The sequence below is a fragment of the Miscanthus floridulus genome, chromosome 14 (assembly GCF_019320115.1).
Source record: "Miscanthus floridulus cultivar M001 chromosome 14, ASM1932011v1, whole genome shotgun sequence".
Taxonomy (NCBI): Eukaryota; Viridiplantae; Streptophyta; class Magnoliopsida; order Poales; family Poaceae; genus Miscanthus; species Miscanthus floridulus.
This window is the reverse complement of record NC_089593.1, coordinates 19,997,403-20,020,628: the sequence shown is the minus strand read 5'-3', so window position 1 is coordinate 20,020,628 and position 23,226 is coordinate 19,997,403. Positions and strand designations below refer to the sequence as shown.

Genomic DNA, 23,226 nt, shown 5'->3' with positions numbered 1-23,226 from the left:
ACCATGCCATCACCATTGTCATGATCTTTGCCATTGCTTCATCACTTGGAGTAGTGCTACCTATCTCATAATCATTCTTGATAAACTAGGTTAGCACTTAGGGTTTCATCAATTAACCAAAACCAAACTAGAGCTTTCAATCTCCCCCTTTTTGGTAATTGATGACAACCCTTATACAAAGATATAAATTAAAGTTCATTTGAATCCATGTTGCTCGCCCAAGCATATTTACCATGTGTAAAGGATATGGGCAAGTTTCATGAACTCCATATGATAGCAATTGCTCCCCCTACATATGTGCTAAGAGTTTAGATTGAAGCTTTGCACATATGATTAGATAGGAAATATAGGAGTCAATTTCTACCAAATGATGCTAAGGTATAAGAGATGGACCTTTGAAGCGTGATACCAATCGGAGTGCACCAATATACCGTCCTTAGCACCATTAGTAACTAGACATATACAAGAACTAGAATACCCCGTGAGATCAACATTACATGCAAGGGTCTAGTTTCCATAGAATGAACATAAGTCTAGTTACTTAGCCTATGCATGCTAGTTTTTCATTTTAACATTCAAACCTACAACTAGCATACACCACACAAGCATGGATATTTGAAATTAAAACTTATGCCATGCAAGCAAACATATGTAATGCTCATTCAAATGCACCATACAAGTTTATGAGCTTGCTCCCCCTATTTATATTGTTTCACTATCTTTGTACACTATTTCTCCCCCTTTGTCATCAATGACCACAAAGGCTTAAAGTATAGATAGGGTAGGAGTAATAATGTCAACAATTTGCACAAAAAGGTAGCCTCAAATTATAGATATGTTGGGGTAAAACCATATGAAATGAGGATCATTTTCCCAATTTGGTTCAATCTAGATTACTTGCAAAAGATATTTAACTCAGTTTGATCCAAGGACAAGCTTCTTCACACCTCCAAATAAGGGTTATCTTGTACCATGTTGAGTTAAACACTTATAGCTCATTTTCTAAATCAAACACTAGGTTTACAAGCCCACAAACATGTCATATGCTACCACTAGATCATTTCAATCATTCAAGCAATAGTGGTACCATACAAGCATCAAATTTATTTGATTTTCATAAATGAGTCTATTCAAATGTGAAATATGTCTAGATGCACTAATCATGTCCTTAGCAATGGATGGATGACATGTCAATCAACTTTACCTTGCTTGGCTCGAAGGAGAGGCATGTCATATAATGGGGGTGCATCAATACATATTGGAGAAGTCAAGTATGTTCAATTCATTCCTTAGCTTGCAAAACCTCTTCTCATCAAGTGGCTTGGTGAATATGTAGGCAAGTTGATCTTCAGTGCCCACACTCTCTATGCAAATGTCCCCTTTTTGTTGGTGATCTCTTATGAAATGATGGCAGATATCAATATGCTTTGTTCTTGAGTGTTGAACTGGGTTGTTGGTGAGCTTTACAGCACTTCCATTGTTACATAGCAATGGCACTTGCTTGAACTTGATTCTAAAATCACTCAAGGTAGCCTTCATCCAAAGTAATTGAGCACAACAACTACCGGCCAAAATGTACTCCGCTTCGGCGGTTGAAAGTGCTACACTATTTTGCTTCTTTGATGATCAAGATACAAGTGATCTTCCCAATAGTTGACATGTGCCCGATGTGCTCTTTCTCTCAACTTTGCATCCCGCATAATCAGAGTCCGAATATCCAATCAACTCAAATCTTGCTCCTTTGGGATACCATAATCCAACATGTTGTGTATGCTTCAAGTACCTCAATATTCTCTTAGTTGTCTTCAAATGACTTTCTCTTGGTGAGGCTTAAAATCTAGCACACATGCATACACTAAACATCACATCCGGCCTTGATGCGGTCACATAGAGTAGGTTTCCAATCATAGACCGATACATCTTTTGATCCACCATGTTGCCACTAGCATCACTATCCAAGCTTCCACTTGTCCCCATTGGTGTACTAATAGCTATCTTTCATCCATTTCAAACTTCTTGAGTATGTCCTTGATATACTTGCCTTGACTCACAAATGTGCCATTCTTCATTTGCTTGATTTGAAGATCAAGGAAGTAACTAAGTTCTGCAATCATAGACATCTCAAACTTACTTGCCATCATCTTGCCAAACTCCTCACAAAATTCTTGATTCGTCAATCCAAAGATGATATCATCAACATAGATTTGCATAACAAACAAGTCATTCCCAAGCTTCTTGGTGAAGAGAGTGGTGTCAATCTTTCCCATCTTGAATCCCTTAGAGAGTAGAAAATCCCTCAATCTCTCATACCATGCTCTAGGTGCTTGTTTCAATCCATACAAAGCTTTTCTCAACTTGTAAACATGGTTGGGTTTCTTTTCATCTTCAAAACTGGGAGGTTGCTCAACATACACAAGCTCATTGATGTACCCATTTAGAAATGCACTTTTCACATCCATTTGATATAACTTGATGTTGTGGGCACAAGCATAAGCTAGCAAGATCCTAATTGCTTTCAATCTTGCAACGGGGGCATATGTTTCTCCAAAGTCAAGACCTTCAATTTGAGTGTAACCTTGAGCCACTAATCTTGCTTTGTTCCTTATTACTATCCCATCTTGATCTTGCTTGTTCCGAAAGACCCACTTAGTTCCAATCACATTATGATCCTTAGGCCTCTCAACTAAATCACATACTTAGTTTCTTGTGAAGTTGTTTAGCTCTTTATGCATAGCATTGATCCAATCAACATCCCTCAAAGCTTCATCTATCTTCTTAGGCTCAATGGATGACATAAATGAGAAATGCTCACAAAATGAAGCCAATCTTGATCTTGTTTACACACCTCTTGAAATATCACCAATGATAGTGTCCAATGGATGATCTCTTGCAACATTGGTTGGTTGAAGCACTTGCACTTGATTGCTTGCATTAGACTGATCACTTGGTTGAGATGATGAACTAGCCATTTGTTGATCTTGCACATTGCCATTATTAGTGCTTGCTTGGATTTGATCATGAGAACCACTAGCTTGCACATTTGAGTTAGAGAGCACTTGATTCTTGTCATCTTCAACATCAATCACCACTCTAGGCCTTAACTCACCAATGTCCATGTTCTTCATTGCATTGACCAATTGAGTGCCTCTTACATCATCTAGATTCTCATCTTCCTCTTGGAAACCATTTGTTTCATCAAACTCCACATCATGAACCTCCTCAAGAGTACCACTAGCCAAATTCCAAACTCTATAAGCCTTGCTAGTAGTGGAGTAACCAAGCAAGAAACCTTCATCATATTTCTTTTCAAACTTGCTCAATCTAGTGTCTTTCTTCAATATATAGTATTTACAACCAAAACCCCAGAAGTATGCTATGTTTGGCTTTCTTCCATTCAATAGCTCATAAGGTGTCTTCTCCATCATGGGTGACAATAGAGTCGATTGCTATAGTAGCAAGCCGTATTGATTGCTTTGGCCCAAAATGAATGACTCACATTGTACTCATTCAATATTGATCTTGCCATATCAATCAAGGTTGTATTCTTTCTTTCAACTAGCCCATTTGATTGAGGAGTATACTTAGCCGAGAATTGATGTCTAATTCTAAATTCATCACACAACTCATCAATTCTAGTGTTCTTGAATTCACTACCATTGTCACTTCTAACTTTCTTGATTGTTGTTTCAAACTCATTGTGAATGCCCTTGACAAATGATTTGAATATTGCAAACACATCACTCTTGTCACCAAGAAAGAACACCCATGTGTATTTAGTGAAATTATCCACAATCACAAATCCATATTTGTTTCCACCAATGCTAGTGTATGTGGTTGGTCCAAATAAGTCCATGTGCATCAACTCAAATGCCTTGGATGTGCTCATCATGCTCTTCTTAGGATGTGTGTTACCAACTTGTTTTCTGGCTTGACATGCACTACATAGCTTATCTTTCTCAAAAGTGACATCTTTCAAGCCTCTAACTAAGTCATGCTTGATTAACTTGTTTAATTGTTTCATTCCAATATGACCAAGCCTTCTATGCCATAACCAACCCATGCTAGACTTAGTGATCAAACATGTTGACAATTGAGCTTCTCCAGCATTAAAATCAACTAAGTATAGATTCTCATATCTAAATCCTTTGAATATCAAGTTAGAGCCATCTACACTTATGATCTCTACATCATCCACACCAAATATGCACTTGAAACCAAGATCACACAATTGAGCTACCGACAATAGGTTGAAGTTCAAGCTCTCTACTAGTAGCACATTGGAAATGCTCAAGTCATTGGATATTGCAATCTTACCAAGCCCTTTGACCTTGTCTTTGCCATTGTCACCAAATGTGATACTATCAATTCCATTGCTCTTGCTTTCATTGATTGAATTGAATATTCTTGGATCACCGGTCATGTGTTGTGTGCACCCACTATCAAGTACCCAATGCCTTTCCTGGCTTTATAATTTACCTACAAAAGAAGATCAATTCCTTTTAGGTACCCAAACTTGCTTGGGTCCTTGTAGGTTAGTCACCAAGGTCTTTGGTACCCAAATGGCCTTCTTCTTTGGGCCCACAATTGGTGTACCAATGAACTTAGCCTTCACACAATTGGTACCCTTATAAAGCATGTAACAAGAATCAAATTTAATTGAGGATACATTAGGTAACTTGTTCTTGTTGGTCTTGCAATTTTGCTCTATATGCCCAACTTGCTTGCATCTATTGTAAAACCGACCATTGCCTTTCACAAAGCTAGCTTTGGGAGTGACAAAGGCCGCCTTGCCTTTCTTGGGGGTATAGCCTAATCTCTCTTTGTTGAGATAAAATCTTTGGCTACCCAAGCACTTTAGCAAGTGGGCTTCTCCACCATAGGCATTGCCTAAGGCATGAGTGAGCTCATTTACCTCCTTCTCGAGGTTCTCATTTTCCACCATTAGTGATGTATCATTCATAGGTAGAGTAGTAATGATTTTGCTACAAGAAGTATTAGTGGGAGCAACAAAAATAGATTCATCAATAAGATCACATGTTAGTCCCACATCACATGTTATGATCACTTGCTCCTTCTTGGCTTCCTCCACTTTGACTTGCTCAATAAGAGAGGAGTGAGCCTTTTCAAGCTTAGAGTGAGCTTTGCCAAGCTTCTCATGGGCTACCATTAGCCTCTCATGAGTTGCATTGAGCTCACACATGTCCATGAGCTCCTCTTTAGAGTACTCCTCATCATCATCATCACTCCTACAAGTATCACTTTCACATTCATCATCATCACTCACATCATATTTTACCTTAGTAGGTTTTGCCATGAGGCACGTCGATGGAGTGTCGAAGATGGAGGGCTTGTTGTTGATGGCAATGCTTGCTAGTGCTCTCTTGATAGATTTCTTGTCATCATCACTAGAGCTATCACTATCCGAAGAGCCATCACTATCCTATGTGACCACATAGCCTCCACATTTCTTCTTCTTTTGGAAGGTCATTCTCTTCTCCTTCTTCTCCTTCTTTTCTTTCTTATCCTTCTTGTGCTTCTTCTTCTCATTCTCATCATTGTCACTATTGTATGGACAATTTGCTACTACATGATCGGGGCTTTTGCAATTGTAGCATCTTCTCACATACTCTTTCTTCTTGGTGTGATCTCTTCTCTTTCTTGCACCATAGCCCTTCTTCTTCATGAACTTGCCCATCTTGCGCACAAAGAGAGCCATAGCTTCATCATCAATATCACTAAGATCATCATCACTTGATTCTTTCTTGGACTTGCCCTTGTTCTTTGATGATGATGAGCTAGCCTTGAATGCTATGCTTTTCTTCTTGTCTTCTTCTTCCTTCTTGTCATCCTTGTCATTCCCCTCCCTTTCCACACGGTATGTCTCTTGTGTCATGACATCACCTAGTACTTGGTTGGGGGTAATATCCTTCAATCCTCCTCTTATGATTAGCAATCTTAACATCTCAAATCTTGGAGGTAGGCACATCAAGAACCGATGAGAGACATCATCATCCTTGATCTTCTCTCCCAAAGCCTTCAAGTCATTGACAATTACTTGCAATCGATGGAACATCCCCAGAATGCTCTCATCTTCCTTCATCTTAAAGCTTGTCAATTTATCCTTGAGGATATACAACTTGGCACTCTTTACCACCGGTGTGCCCTCATATGTTTCTTCCAATCTTTTCCACACCTTATTTGCTCTTTCACAGTCCTTGATTTGCTCAAACACCTTGGAATTAATGGCATTGTATATAGTGTTGAGAGCCATTGTATTGCATTGCTTGTTGATCTTATCTTGGTTGGTGGGATCATCGGAATCAATGATAGCATAGTCATTCTCGGTCACTTCCCACACTTGATCATTGATTGAACCAAGATACATCCTCATCTTTCTCTTCCAATAATCATAGCATGTGCCATCAAAGAACGGTGGTTTGCCCCCCACATGGTTGAACACAACTTGAGCCATAATTTGACACCGAGGTTATTAAGCCTTCAATCAAACGGTGACCACGGCTCTGATACCACTTGAAAGGTCCTAATATGCCTAGAGGGGGGGGGTGAATAGCCTATTTAAAAATCTACAAATCAACTAGAGCGATTTGATTAGTATGATAAATAGCGTAATGCAAACTTGCTCTAGCTCTACAAGGGTTGCAAGCCACCTATCCAACAATTCTAGTTGCAATGATTACTTAGGCACACAACTTCCAATGTAATTACTCACTAAGAACTCTCAATCTTGCTACTCTAAAGAGCTCAACTAGATGAATGTAAATAATAAAGTAAACTCTCAATTCTAATTACACTAAAGAGCTTGTATCAACTAGTTTGCAAGAATATAAATAAGTGAGTAGGGTGATTATACCGACATGTAGGGAATGAACCAATCACAAGAAGAATATATAGCCAATCACCTAGAGAATGCCAAAGACAAGAGACAATCGATTTTCTCCTGAGGTTCACGTGCTTGTCAACACGCTACGTCCACGTTGTGTCGACCAACACTTGGTGGTTCGGTGGCTAAGAGGTGTTTCACAAACCTCATCCACACGATTGGACACCGCAAGAACCGATCCACAAGTGAGGTAACTCAATGACACGAGCAATTTACTAGAGTTACCTTTCGACGCTCCGCCGGGGAAGGTACAACTCCCCTCACAATCACCGGAGACGGCCACGAACAATCACCAACTCATGCCGATCCTCCACCGCTGCACCGAGCCATCTAGGTGGTGGCAACCACCAAGAGTAACAAGCAAAATCCGCAGTGCAACACGAATATTAAGTGCCTCTAGATGCAATCACTCAAGCAATGCACTTGGATTCTCTCCCAATCTCACAAAGATGACGAATCAATGATGGAGATGAGTGGAAGGACTTTGGCTAAGCTCACAAGGTTGCTATGTCAATGAAAATGTGCAAGAGAGGTGAGCTTGAGCCAGCCATGGGGCTTAAATAGAAGTCCCCACAAAATAGAGCTGTTGTACCCCTTCACTGGGCACACTGTGGGCTGACCGGACGCTCCGGTCAGACTTGACCGGACGCTGGCCCTCAGCGTCCGGTCGCTCGATGGACGCCACGCGTCACTAGCTTCAAACGCTGTTCATTAGATTTCAACGGCTACAAAGCTGACTGGACGCTCTGGCAAAACTGACCAGACGCTGAAGCCCCAGTGTCCAGTTGTTTCCAGTAAGCTCCCCGAGGCGTATTTTTTCGACCGGACGTGTCCGGTCCACCTTGACCGGATACAGACAAGCGTCCGGTGCAATACCCTAGGTACTGTGCAGACCCGTCAGTTTGACCAGACGCAGCCAATCAGCGTCCGATCGCTGAGTGACCCAGCATCCGGTCAATAGACTGACGCGCGCACCCTCTGCTGCCACTGACCGGACGCACCGGTCCAGCCGAGGCCAGCGTCCGGTCACTTGCAGTGACCTCCAATTTTTCTGTCTAGGGCACCGGTGGCACCGTTGGACTGTCCGTACTCTACGGGCGGACACTCCACCGGTGGAGTTTCTTACCCTTGCACCTAAACTTCATCACCCTTGATCAAATGTGCCAACCACCAAGTGTATCACCTTGTGCACATATGTTAGCGTATTTTCACAAACATTTTCAAGGATGTTAGCACTCCACTAGATCCTAAATACATATGCAATGAATTAGAGCATCTAGTGGCACTTTGATAACCGTATTTCGATACGAGTTTCACTCCTCTTGATAGTACGACTATCTATCCTAAATATGATCACACTCACTAAGTGTCTTGATCACTAAAATAAAATGGCTACTACATTTTATACCTTTGTCTTGAGCCTTTTGTTTTTCTCTTTCTTCTTTTCCAAGATTAAGCATTTGACCATAACCATGCCATCACCATTGTCATGATCTTCGCTATTGCTTCATCACTTGAAGTAGTGCTACCTATCTCATAACCATTTCTGATAAACTAGGTTAGCACTTAGGGTTTCATCAATTAACCAAAACCAAACTAGAGCTTTCAACATCCGGATCTACTTTTGCAACATCCATATGTAACAATTGCAATATACCTATAAAATATTTGAAACACTTGAAACACACATTTACAACATAGGGGAGGGAAAGACTAAGGCCGGTCGATTCCGGTCATCGGGGTGGGATCCGGCGGCGCGTGAGCACCACCACCATCCAGCACCGGCAGCACCAGCCTTGGCTTAGCCTGGCGAGCAGCGCGCGCTACGAGAGGGAGCGGGCAACGCGGCGCACGGCCGAGACGAGGAGCAAGGCACGGGTGGGGCGTGCGACGGGCAGGGAAGAGGTGCGAGGAGTGAGTGGCGCAGGGTCGGGGCTCGGTGGGAGAACGCCGTAGCAGCGAGTGGAGTGAGGCACGACGTCCGGATGAGAATAAGAGACACGGAAATGAGCAGGGAATAAAAAAACCAAAGTTATGGTACACGTCCCGCCACGCGTTCATCGGATGTTCTATTTATAGCATTACCGTTTATTTTAAGTCATCTTGTCAAATTTTTATTTAGTTTTGGAATGGAATATGATAATCCATCCCACTAAAATTCATGAAGATCACACTTGGGTCCCTAGTACACCGGCAGTTCCTCAAGTTAAACCAAACACCTCATCATCAACCATGATTAACTTCTACTCCACCAGTTCTTTACATAAGACGAACGAACCTCTCTATTTGTTGGTTCTGTAGTTTTTAATGTACTTTTCACAAAAAAAACGATCAATGTTATGCCCCGTTTAGATCCAAAAATTTTTGGATTTTGACAACTGTAGCACTTTCGTTTATATTTAGCAATTAGTGTCTAATTATGGACTAATTAGGTTCAAAAGTTTCATCTCGCGATTTCTCACACAACTATGCAATTATTTTTTTTTGTCTATATTTAGTACTCATGTATATGTCGCAAGATTCGATACGACGAATATAAAAAAATTTTACAACTAAACAGGCCCTTACTGAAATTTAACTAATAAAACCTGGAGGAGTATATACTTGGGAACTGAGAGAGCACTGCCAGCCTGTCACTGAAAAGAACGTGCACGGAAACTATAGCGTGAGTAGGCACTGCACTGGCAGCAGCATTGTATCTTCTGGTTCTACCAAACGTGTGAGATCCGACCGGATATTACTGCACACGAAGGCAGTAGTACGTGATTTGTAATCTTTTTTCCTTTTTTTCCCAAACAAGAGAAGAATGATATTATATAATAGCTGAGTATATTAACACGTTACAAATACTCTAGATTATAAAAATAGTACCCACGTTGTGAATACCACAACTCAAACCTAACATGTTAGATACTTTGCAGTGTGGCCACAGACAAACACTCGGCAAATGGCTAGAGAACAAATGCCCAACGAACGACGACCAACATTCCTATAGGCGGAATTGAGGAACTTCTTCTTTCTGGTGTCTTCTTTCTTCTTTCTGCCACCGAAGAATGAGGAAGACTGATCTGAAAATTATTCTCCCTAGTCCTTCATCGTGGCCAGATCTAACCACAACAAAACGAAGAAGAGATAGGAGAAAATTATTCCATGGCGGCGACATCATCTCCGCCTTGATGCCGCCGTTCGGAAACAAAAGTCTCCATGTAGTCATGTCGATGAAGATGCTGACGCCGAAGTTGTCGTCCACATATTCAACAGAGCCGCCATGGAGAAGACGATTCTACCCTTCCCCTTCACCGTCGCCGGAGAGGAGGAAGAGGAGGATATAAAACTCTAATACCAAAATATTTGGCACGAAGAGACACTAATCTTAATGACTTAATCTACTAAGAAAAACTTAGTAAAAACAATGAATCTCCGCTTCCTTCGTTCCTGGGCGAGATGCCGGAGGAAAAAAGAGGGGGACCAGTGGTGGTGGACGGCGACGGCGGCGGCGTCTCTGGGGCCAGAGTCGTCGAGTCGGGTGGACGGCTGGCAAAAAGCACGCACGTGATTTGTAATCACGAGAGGTCCGTTTGCTTCGCTGAAAAAATAAGCTGAAATATTGTCCCGACTGATTTGTAAAAAAAAAAAATATAAAAAAATTAAGGTAAAAGATACATATTATAAGAGCCAGAGTGGATCCGACACGCGGAGAGCGACGCTACCTGACAGGGTTTGGATGTGACGCAGAAAGTGACAAGTCAACTAGCGAAGCCAAAAAGTAGGTCAGTTTTTTTTTGTGTAACAAGTCACAAAAATCTCCTTTTTTTAAGAAACAGGTCAAAAAAAAATCTGAAGCCTGGTTGAAATTTAAGGCCTAAAGTTTTAGACGCGTATTACGTGGAGCATGGAGTGTTGATATACTAATAAAAAACAAATTACAGAATCAGTTAGTAATCCACGAGACGAATTTATTGAGCCTAATTAATCCATCATTAACACATGTGTTACTGTAGCACCACATTGTCAGATCATAAACTAATTAGGCTTAAAAGACTCGTCTCATAAATTAGTCGTAAACTAAATAATTAGTTATTTTTTAATCTATATTTAGCTTTCAATGTTGAACAAAGGATTGGCATAACAAATCTCTGTGAACCGCCAAGAATAACACGTAGTCCAACCTCCAAAAGTTTGCGAGCATACACGTAGGTAAAATTTTCTCCGCTATGGAATATGGGTGAAGACTGAGTGATGATTGACAAGAGAGTAGAGACTAGTAGACTACTAGAGACCCTAGGAGGAGAAGACAAGACATGTGAAGAGAAAACACACACTAGCGATTCGATGGATAGGGAGTACATTTGTAGACGTAAAATCAGAGCGAATTCAGACACAAATAATTGAAGCCACATGCTTTCTATACTGTACTCCTATGGCACTGTACCTGTACCCGGCGACTCCTCGTCGTGCATGCACAGGCACAAGGACTCACTGACGGCAAGGCCTTGCCTTTGCTTACCGCAGTGGAGTCCAGCAAGTCCAAGCCGACAGCCGAGCCTCCAAGGTCAAAAGAATGTCTGAATCCGCGGGAATTGAGGATCGCTAGGCCAGACCCAGTCACCCAGACAGCAGCAGCTTCACCATTTGCTTGTCTTCGTCTAGCTCCTTCTTTCTTCTTTTTTCTAAACCAACCTTTCGTTCACGCTAAGTACCAACTCGCACGGCACTGCGCGCCCGAACACGTTGCACGGTCCCTCTCGTCGTCTTCAGAGATCTCGATCCTCCACTCATGTTTTGTCTTCTCCTCCCAGGGTCTCTAGTAGTCTACTAGTCTCTACTCTCATGTCAATCATCACTCGGTCTTCACCCATATTCCATAGCGGAGAAAATTTTACCTACGTGTATGCTCGCAAACTTTTGGAGGTTGGACTACGTGTTATTCTTGGCGGTTCACAGAGATTTGTTATGCCAATCCTTTGCTCAACATTGAAAGCTAAGCCAGTGGAACAAAACCAGCTGAAAACTAAAATTAACCTCAAATGGTAAGCTATTGGCTTAGTTAATACCACTACCTCTAGTCTAGTTTTTTTTAAAAAAAAAACATGTCGCTTAGTGTAAGATTTAGCAAAATCTTAAAAACACTAAACACCGTAACTTTTTGGCTGAATGTAAAATTCACGAGCGATCCCTAAATTTGCACAATTGTGTCCTCTGGATCTTGCTATTTGGGTCCCTGAACTTGTGTTGTGGTGTCACATGGCTCCACAACTCTCAGATTTTTATATATTTGGACTCCTGAACTTGTATAATAGTGTCATCTAGGTCATCCCCAAACTCATGGGTCAACTCACGATTTGAAATGCCCCGTCACCGCCATCTCCGTGTTAGGTCGACCCCCCCCCCCCCCCCTCCCCTCCACTTGGAACCCTAGCTCTCCGATCTTCATCTCCCAGGCCGCCAATGATGTTACTTCTTTTGAATTATTTTTTTTTGAAAAATTTATAACCTAGATGCATGAAAATTGTGTAAAAAAGACCTATTCAATATCATATACACGAAGGATCCTAAAAAAGTTAGGAGTGGTTGTCAAGTATATGCACTGATCGAAAAACCATGCGAAGTCAAATGAGTCGATAATTACTCACCAGAGGGCGATTTGAAGATCACATCACAAAAAATGTCAACTCTAAATCGTCCACCGAGAATCATGTACACTGGACTCAACCTTTGTCATTACGAAACCAAAAGCACTTTGTGAAAAGAATTAACAGACTCCACATGGTCTTGGCTATTCACATTTTCCTTTTCAAAATTTGCAAACACATTCACTTTTTACAATTTTGCATACAAAAAAAGAAAAGAAATGTCGGTAGTCCAAGTGCACGCGCTACACGCCAGGTCCTACGGACAACGTATTCCAACTGAATGAATAATAAATACTATCTCTGTTCTCAAAAAATACTTTTCTAACAGTGTCATGTTTAATACCTTAAGTTTGATCAATTATAGATAAAAAATATTCAAATAAATTATTATACCAAATAAATATCTTCAGATTAATTATGAAATGTATTTTCGTAATAAATTAATTTAAAGACATAACTGTGAATATTTATTCATTCAAATAAGTGAATTATTTTTCATGGCACGTAAGTATTTTTTTTTCAGACGGAGGGAGGTAATATAAACCCGAGTGGGTGAAAAGAATTTTTTTTTTTAAGTAAAAAGGTTGTGCAGATGGCAATCCCAACGAGTCAACAACGCAAAAACACCTTAAAAACCACGCCACACGCCGGAAAACGAAAACCGGTGCCAAGCTGCAAGCCTGCAAAACTCCAAGCTCCTCCATCGCGTGCGCGCCTCTCTCTCTCTGCTGCGTCCTCTCCCCGCGCGCCATGTCCGCCTCGCGGGACCACCTCGGCGGCGTCCCGCCGGAGTCGACGCAGCTACGCCTGGGCGACGACATCGCGTGGTCGGAGATCAACGGCGTGTACGACCGCGACGACTCCCTCAAGGAGAACACCAACCCCAAATCCGTCGTCAAGAGCCACGCCGGCGCCCACAACGGCGCCGGGTCGGGGTCCTCGCAGAGGTTCTCGGGCAACCTGAAGCCGACGGCGGCGCCTATCATCGGGCTGTCCGGGAAGCTGGGCGGGACCTTGCGGCGGCACCAGCACCCGCCGGCCATGTTCCCCAAGAAGGCCAAGACCGGCGGCGGCGGGCGCGCGCCCAAGGCGGCCGTCCCGGAGCCCGGGTCCCCCAAGGTGTCCTGCATCGGGAAGGTGCTCTCGGACCGCGAGCGCGCGCGCCTCGGCCGCCCGCCGCGCGCGGGGTCCAGGGCCCCCGGGTGCTGCGGCGGGCTCGGCTTCCTCATGCGGCGCAGCCGGTCCAGGCACAGCGCCGTCGAGTGCGTCGACCAGTCCCCGCCGCCGCCGCCGTTCCCGCCCCTGGCGGACGCGCCGAGGCGTAGGGAGGCGGAGGATAAGGAGGTGAGTCAGGTGACGGTTGCGGAGGCCGAGCCGGCGCTGGCGCCGGGGCTGGGAGGCGTGCGGCGGTTCGCGTCGGGGCGGCGGGCGGCGGAGTGGGCGGCCCAGATGGACGACGACGGACGCGTGGCGAGATCTGGGCCGTTGTAGCGCGTGCGTGCGTGCAGGCAGAGGCAGGGGTAGTAGTTGAGGTTGCGCCTGCGCTTTAGCTGTAGTTGAGCTGTGTACATACGTCCTCCTGTTCAAATCAAATCCGTAGGAATTGATGTCTGGGTTGACAAATTTTGGTTGCTTTTGTCCTGCGTGATTTCATTTGCTGCGAGTTTGATTTGGCATAGGATTGGAGTGTGCACACTGTTTGTAATGATTTTTTTTCAGATTGTGAGCCGTGTACAGCTGATTGGTTGATTACTGTATGTAGATGGCTGAGAGAGAAATCAAATTAACAAAAGAAAGGTTCGCTAAAGCACTCAATTAACAGGTATTCCTAGCTTGTAAATAAATAAATCCGTTTCTGTCACGTTCCAGTAATAAATAAGTAAATCCGCTAGTGAAGTGATTCCATTCGCTCGTGCACACAACCACCTGAAAATGAGTTGTGTAAAAACTAAAAACCAGTAGTACCTGAAAGCGAGCTGTACCTACATCTGCTTGGCAGCAGTCGATCTCCCCATGGACCCTTTCACCTACACAACTGTTTTTCCTTGGGTATTAAATATACTTACGTGGTACCGAATTAATGAAGAAAGAGATGATAAAAAATTTTCAGGAGTAAAGAGAGTTTAATGGGAATAAAACTTTTCTATATTATTTTCAAAATATAGATGCGTTGAAAATTAGAACATGAAACTCTCACAAAGACTAGCCTTAGCAAGCACACTATATACCGTCAAAGCCATTATATTGCATCATTAACTATTACACCTAGCTCCGATTTACTATTACTAACTAGTAGTACTGTGCTGTGGTACTTCAGGGCGTGTTTAGTGCCCTGCATCTAGTATTGTACTGTAGTAGCTAAAAATTAGTTAAAATTAGCTCTAGTATATCGAAATAAGAGAACTAATAGGCAGACCATTTTTTGAGCCAAGTCTTTAACTGCTCTCTCCGTTCCAAATTGTAAGTCATTGTAACTTTTTTGAGAGTCAAAACATCTTAAGTTTGACCAAAATTATAGAGAGAATTACAAAAATCTATAACATCAAATATGTATACTCTAAAATATAATTAATAAAGAATCTAATGATATTTATTTGGTATCATAAATGTAATTATTTTACTATATTTAAATTTGATCAAACTTAAGATGCTAAATGACTTATAATTTAGAATAGAAGTAGTTGTTAGCCAACTAGTTAGTTAACAATAGCTAATTTGGGCTAATTTTTAGCCTAACTACCATGAGTATCAAACATGCCCGAATTAGGGTGCAATTCTATGGCTTCCTCGTCAGTTCCAAACAGGAAGAATATTATATACTATACATACAGCATGAAAAATGCAGAAATTCGGCTCTAGCCGAAAAATCTGTGGGCGCAAAATTCCAATACTTTACCATCTCCATGAAATATGCAAGGCACCCAATGCAACAGCCACTCATCTAGAGGCCCGCTTACTTTCGCACAGCCCAAACTGGTCCATGTGGTGAGCAGGCGAAGAGGTTCTTTCTCCTTTACTAGATTTCCTATTTATTTATTTACCATCTTTGGTCAAGATTTAGGTCCTTTTGGATCACTATATATATAGCATTATTAGTCTTATATTAACAATGATATTAGGATTATAGTACTGATTTAGATTATGGATTATAATAATTTGGTTTGCTTGGAATATTAGAACTGTATAATATCCTATTAGTAGATTGGAGCCGGATTATAGTTTCCACTTGTTGAAATATTATTATAATATAGTACTAGTGCAAACGATTAATAGTTTTTTTTTTCTAAATGAATTCAGATGAAGGCAAATTGTGTAACTTTGTAGTTGACACCTTTTTATTTGGGGCTACAAATATATGTTAAGTTTTTAGATTTTGAAATTTAACTTATATATATATATATATATATATATATATATATATATATATATATAAACTGCTGCCATCCATACTTCCCTTCCACGCGCGTGGAGGAACCGATCCAAGAACAAGGCAGCAGCCGTGCATTCTTCCAGCCGCTAGCGTTTGCACATCCACCTCGACGTCCACCATGACCCCCCACGCCCACGGGGTCTCTGCGGCGGCGCCGGCCGGGCCGTCCCACTAGCGCCCGCACTCGGCCACTCCGGGGCCGCCACGTTGGGCAACCGGCGAAGGATCACGACTCACGAGCTACACATGAGCAACTCATGGTTATATATCTGGTGTAGGTAAAAATATTAATGCTCGTGACATTTAACAAATATAGTTTGAAACTATATTAATTTGTTTACGAATTTAATAGTATATATATTTACTATGATAAACATTAGTATCTTTTTATATATTCAAATTTGACATGTAAAAACATGAGTACAATGCAGGGCCGGTAACTGTCAGGATGTCTAGAGGGGAGATTATTATTGTTCCTTTTTATTTGGAGCTCTCAGACCAGAAAATCTCACGCGGGCAGGATATACCCCAGTTAGACATGTAAACGTAACGTTCTCCAAAAATATTGTGTTGGGCCTTCTTAGGCTTCTCAGGCCTCGCATAGTTGGCAATTGGTATGGGCCAACCGCACTATGATCTATGAGTGGGCCAGGACTTTATTTCACTTGCTGCTTCCGCATCAGGCGCCGACCTCGCAGATGTTCTCCGCCGCAAGCATGTCCTCAGTCCCACCGACCTTTCGTCGCTTGTTCCAGAATCGAGATCACCGGTCGTCTCCCTCGCTGACATCATTTTCAGGTTCAAACGCCGCCGTCCTCGCGGCTCCGAGTTCTGAGCACCAGCGGCCATGTCAACATCAATGCGGCGGTGTACATGGGTTCACGTGTCAGTATTTTTTAATAGCTCCACCACCTCCTTCCTCTTCCTTCACAGCAGTGTCCCTCGTTTTGGAAAATCTGACCTCGTTTAGGCCTCGGTTGCGGTTAGGAATCAGTATTTGGCATTATAGTATTTTCATTTGTATTTGATAATTATTATCCAATCATGGCCTAACTAGCCTCAAAAGATTCGTCTCGTAATTTACAATCAAACTGTGTAATTAGTTATTTTTTTATCTACATTTAATATTCTATGCATGTGTCCAAAAATTTGATGTGATGGAGAGAGAGTGAAAAAACTTGCAATCTAAACAAGGCCTTAGTTCAAAAACTTTTTCTAAAAAGTACTATAGTAGCTATCACATCGAATCTTGCGATACGTGCATGGAACATTAAATATAGACAAAAAAAACTAATTGCACAGTTTGGTTGGAAATCGCGAGACGAACGTTTTGAGCCTAATTAGTCCATGATTGAATACTAATTGCCAAATAAAAATAAAAATACTACAGCAGCCAAAATTCCAAACTTCACCCAACTAAACAAGCCATCTCTTTCACTTGCCTGCCGTAGCGCGTAGGCCCCAGCGGCGTGCAACGTAGGATACTGAGTTCGCTTGATGGTTTGTTTCCTTTATAAGCGGACTGATGTTGTTTTATCGTGAGAGAAAAATACTGTTCGTTGTCTGATATCAGCCATGCTTATCAGTCATAATATATATATATCATAGCTGATAAGCATAACTGATACGATCAAGTGAACAGAGTGCGAGGCGATACGGTGTCGGTTTCGCACGATTTTTTTAAATTTTAACACTTTTTGAGAACTAATTTTAAATATAACACTGTCTGTTTTTTTTTTAAAAACTAACACTTTTTATCGCACCCATTGCCCTGGCGCGGCCAAATGCATGTGTCGCGTCATGCATGGTGGCGCGGCAGAGGGCTGACGTGGCGGCGACCAGATTCGCTGAGAGTTGACGTGGCAGGGCCTGCCGCGTCACCGACCATGGTGCGGCAGTACCGCGCCCTGATCCGTGGCGCGGTAGAGCCGAATAAAACCCCGTGGCCAGTCCCGCCTGCTCGAGCAACAAGCCCGCCTGGCCGCCGCGCCCGTCGCCCGCCCGACAGTACCTGTACGGTTTAATCGGAACATGTCGCGTCGATAGTGGGAGTTATTCTAAGTATTGCTTGACGTAGAATCAATAGTGGATTTATTTCTGTCTTTTGTTGATTTTTTACGGCCGAATAGAGAATTTAATAAGCCAATGATTTTTTTCCCGTCTTTCATAATACGGTTAATCAACATGTTAACTAATCGATTATGAAAAATTTGATCAGATTAAACGAATATTTTTTAAGGAAACTTATTTATTTAGCTTTTTAGCCTTATATTGTAGGATCGGCGATGCGACCATGGACCCCGGCTTCCTTGACCCCTCGCGCAAGACGCCGGCCACCGGTGTCGAGATACCCTGGGACTGCCGGTTTCTAAACTAGTTGCTACTTAATCTCGCATGCAGAGATGCCACGACGCATTAATATGAAGCAAATAAATAAAGTCCATACGCAAGTGGACAAGCTGCCACATGACATTTTCATTGATTTGACATAAGTTCGACATAACATAACTAACTAAGCCTGCAAATTTCGGACGCCAATAATAGTTTGACCTAACAAACTAAGACCCAGGAGTGTAAGGATTCCTCGGACGTCTCTGTCTCTTCAGATTTGTTAGCAACACATTGGGAGTGTAGCCAACGTCGGTGTGATCGCGTCGTCGGTGTGTACGGCTCGTACTCTGCAAGTATATGATATGCACGATTACTTAGAATACTTTATGATCGTTAGTTCTTGTAGCCTACGTATTTAAAGAAACTACCTTTGTTAGTATATGTGAGGCTCCTTGGGTACCAAGCGGGACACCACCTAGCTGAGACATGCCGATCTCGTCCTGTGACCAATCGTCCCACTGGTCGTGCTGTCTATGGAAGCCTGGGGGTCATCGTCGCCATCATCGTCGTCCTCATTTGTAGGGTCCTTCCCAGCGCTATGATGTGGTGGTGTACACACCGCGAAAGTGGCACCTGTCATCAGCTGAGAAGAGCCGGCTGGTGTCCTCAAAGAGACTGAAGACGTGCCACTCGACCGCGCCGGGAGTGGCGGTTCCTCATAAGGAGTGTCCATGTAGCTCAGCTTCTGAGCTAGCTTCCTACAACTCTTCTTCACCTTCTGCATAAATAGACGTTAAAGTTAGTGCATTTTCCAAACACATATACACTAAAGAAATATTTTTGGAACGGACTAGTTTATGTTTACCTCCACAAAAGCCGCGAGAACGCCTGACCTCTACCTTCTAGACTCGTGAAGCCAGAACGTTGCTTCGTTGGACATCCTTGACAATTGTGTCGACTGGGTACAGAAACACGGTTGGATAGTTTTAGTACACATACTTAATACCAAAAGGATAACAAATTATACCATTCAAGTATCTTACCACGTATCTTTGAAGCGGAGCTCTCTATAGCTGTGTGTCCTCCCTAGTGGTAACGTTGTACACATCTTCGATGATATCTTCCTCCGAGTCCTCGTCAATCGCCTTCTCAGTGTATGAGGGCTTGATATGTATCCTCATAGACCTATGAAGCCACCGTAGGTACTCGTCGAAGGTGTGCTGGTCGTGTGGAGGACCCGCATGGACCGACTGCTGTTCCCTGGTCTCCCACAAGTGGATGTGCGCATTATATGTCACACGCCAATCCTTGGTCTTGTACCTCTTCTTACGGTCATACCTACAATAAAATGATGTTAGTTGTGCTACACATCTCTGAATTGTAGCTTTGTTATTAATCGATAATGCACCCGTGTAATCCTTGGTTGGTGGAGTAAAGCGGTGGTGGGCAGTCTATGATTGTTCCAAACTGTCTGCAGACCTTGACGGGTAAGTGAATCTCGACCACGTGGAAGAAAATAAGAGGGACGTTGCAGCGATACTCCTCTGACTGGTCCCTAGTGATAGGACTAAGATAGTACTAGAGCTCCGGAGCATCCCAAGGACACCAATGCAACTGAACATTTCATAATTGAGTTAGACTGTGATATAGTGTACATCGAACAAGACACAGGTATGATAGTAAAGAGAGCGTAACCTGGTGCTATGTCAGGACGTCAAGACCGTCCGTGTACTCCCTGTACTTGCGCCTCGCATTCCCTCTAACTAACTCTAATTCTGTCCAGATAAACAGAGCTGTAGGGAGTGTATCCTGCTCGTTCCATTACTGCATTGAACACGATAATGAATTAGCCATTAATAAACTCATCATATGTAACCATATCAAAGAATATAATGAACCGAAGTACTTACCGGTAAACCAATATTAAGGGGCCTCCCAATGGGCTATCGTTCCCAACACCACACCTAGAGTAGGTACGAACAGCCCCCGAGATTCGCATACCCTGAGGTGCGATGACATGCAACACATAGCTATCGATACGTCCATGCCAGTACTGCGTTGCCCCAGCTGTACGCCGCTATGTTCTCCCACGGTTGGCGTAGTATGTCAAGGAAGATCTAGCTAATGGTGTTGCCCGAGGTGTCTGGGAAGAGGAAAGCACCAAGAAAGTGCCAGAGCCACACTCGAGCAACCCTATCGATCAGAGCGTCCTCAGCCTATGGGTCCAAGTAATCAAAGCGCTCTGTGATCCAGGACGACGAAACACTAAAACTTTTCCTGAAATTGACCAAAAAAAATCAGACCCGATGGCTGCAGGGGAAGCAATGCAAGTATTAAATATGCTTGAATTTCTCACTTATTTTTCTTGGAAGCCTCGTCGTCCGGTGGAAAAAAGCCAGTAAACTGAGCCACCAGCTCTCTTCAGTGATCGTTGTCAACTATCCCTATCAGTGGAACTCCACCCAACCGAAGGCCAAAAATAGCCTTCACGTCCTGCATGGTCAAGGTCATCTCGCCACAAGGTAGATGGAACGTGTGGGTCTCAGGCCTCCACATATTATAAGAATAGAACGACTGTTAGTTGCCTCAAATTTGTTACAAGAAAGTTTACGTACAAAGAATGCACTCGCATCTGTCTACAGCTACAGTAAGTAATGCTAAGTCAAGGGGCTGAAGACCGTGGTTGACAACACAGACAAGCTCGAGGAAGCCGGCACGCCGTATGTACGGCGCGTAATGCTCGTCCCACTAGTACGCCCTGGTGTGCGTGCGGGGCCTAAAAGTAGGCAAGGCTATCTTTGCGTCGTTGTTACTCAAGATGTGTGCTCGGTGCTGGTCGTCGTACTCCACCTCAAGAATGGGGTACAATGGGTGTTGCGTGGGAGGGGCCATCCTGTTACAAATTGATAAAAAAGCGTTAGAGTATTCAAATTAATATTATGTAATATTGCAAAATTTGAACTACTTGTTATGCAATACGAACACAATATGAAAGCATATATATATATATTCAAAGTAACATTAACAGACATATCATGCACTAGTAACATAAACAACTTCACTAGGAATATAAGCATTTGACGAAACTTTATAAAGTCATCAAAATCGACGTATCACGCACTAGTAAGTACCGATATTTGTAAACTAGTATCTATACCAAAAATTCATAACTAAATAATTAACTATAAACTAAATAATAAATACCTAATCAATTCCTAAACCCAAAATCCTAACTATACTAGAACACACAAACTCAAACCTAAAATCTACCTACGTAAATCACAAACAAATTCACTAACCTAACTATCCTAAATCACTAACTATCATAAATCAATAACAATCATAAAACCCTAACTATTCTAAATTACTAACTATTCTAAATCACTAATTATCCTAAATCAATAATAATCAAAATAACATGAAATCGAGAGGGAGGTACCTTAGGAGCGGGCGGCCTTGACGCGCCGGCGTTTGTGGCGCGGCCGACGCGGGCGCTATTTGGGGAGTGGGCGGGCGCGGCCGGCGCTGCGCGGCGGCGGGGCACGTGCGGCTGGCGGTGGGCGGGCGGACGGGTGGGCTCGCTCACGATATTTATTTGGTCCTGTCACGCCATGCGCCGTGGCGCGGCACTACCGCGCCAATATCGGTGGCGCGACAGAGCCCTGCCACATCAACGATCGTGATTCCGGTCGCCACTACGTCAGCCCTCTGCCGCGCCACCATGCATGGCGCGACATGGGCATTTGGCCGCGCCAGGGCAATATGCGCGACCAAAAGTGTTAGTTAAAAAAACAGACAGTGTTAGATTTAAAATTAGTTTTCAAAAGGTGTTAAAATTAAAAAAAAATCTTTCGCACGGAGTAAGATCGGCTGCGTGATAAATCTGCAAAACCGTATATTGCTTTGCATGTGAGTAAGGATGAAAACGGAAAGGAAATATCCCGAACCGAACCGCATCGTTTTCTACATTTGACCCGAGCGAATTCGTATTTTCGGACAAAATACGGAATACTAAATTTGAATTCGAAATACGGAATACTAAATTCAAAATCGGATCGAATTCGGTTTAGGCTTTGTTCGACCGATTTCTACTTTTCTACATTTTATTTGAAGTGTTCCGTATTCTAAATTCGGTTCGAACCGAATTCCAGCAAGCGAAGGTCACCCTCAGGAGCTCGCGGCTACCGCCGCGCACCACCGGAAGCTCGCCCTTCCTCTTCCCCTGCCTCTGCTTCCACCCGCCATTGTCGCGCTGCCCGCTGTCGGAGCACCGCGCCACCGCCACCCGCTCCCCTTTCCCTTGCACCGCGCGCTGCCGCTGCCCTGCCCTGCCTTGCTTTCCACGGGTGCGGGGCTAACCTGGTGGCGGGTGGAGCACCGGCGGTGGCTGATGCGCCGGCGGGTGGAGCACCGGCGGCGGCATGACGCGCCTGTTGCGCCGGCGTAGACCACGGCGGCGGCTTGGGGCGGATCGACGACGGGTGGAGCACCGGCGGCGGCAAGACGCGCCTGATGCACCGGTGGAGACCACGGCGGCGGGCGGGGCGCAGCATCGGCGGCGTCCGCCGACAGGAGGTGGGGTGCGAGGCCGAAGGTGGAGGGCAGAGGACCGGAGGTGGGGGCGTGGGTGATGGCCTGGACGCCGCCCGAGAGAGAGAGAGAAAAGGAAAGAGCGGCCGATCGGATAAGGAGAGAGGAGGGGAAAAGAAAAGAAGGGGAGAAGGAAAGAGAAATAAAAAAGGAAAGAAAAAGAAAAGGAAAAGGAAGAGAAAAAAAGAAAAAGAGAGAGATTGAAGGAATTTTCTCCTGCTTTTAGTGCTGCTGGTCGTATTGAACTTTCGCATACCGACCGTGTTCGACATAATTCCGCTCGAATTGGTTCGTTTCCGAAATTCTAGATATTCCGTAAGTTCGTGTTCGTTTTCGTGTCC

The 23,226-nt window shown here is 43.5% G+C and overlaps 1 protein-coding gene across 1 annotated transcript; it reads left to right on the top strand.

The window, feature by feature from the left end:
- Nucleotides 1-13,177: 13,177 nt before the first annotated feature.
- LOC136505718 (uncharacterized) lies at nt 13,178-14,336 on the top strand. The gene has a single exon (XM_066500861.1). The coding sequence runs from the start codon at nt 13,285-13,287 to the stop codon at nt 14,023-14,025; it is 741 nt and encodes a 246-aa protein (XP_066356958.1). The 5' UTR covers nt 13,178-13,284; the 3' UTR covers nt 14,026-14,336.
- The last annotated feature ends 8,890 nt before the right edge of the window (nt 14,337-23,226 follow it).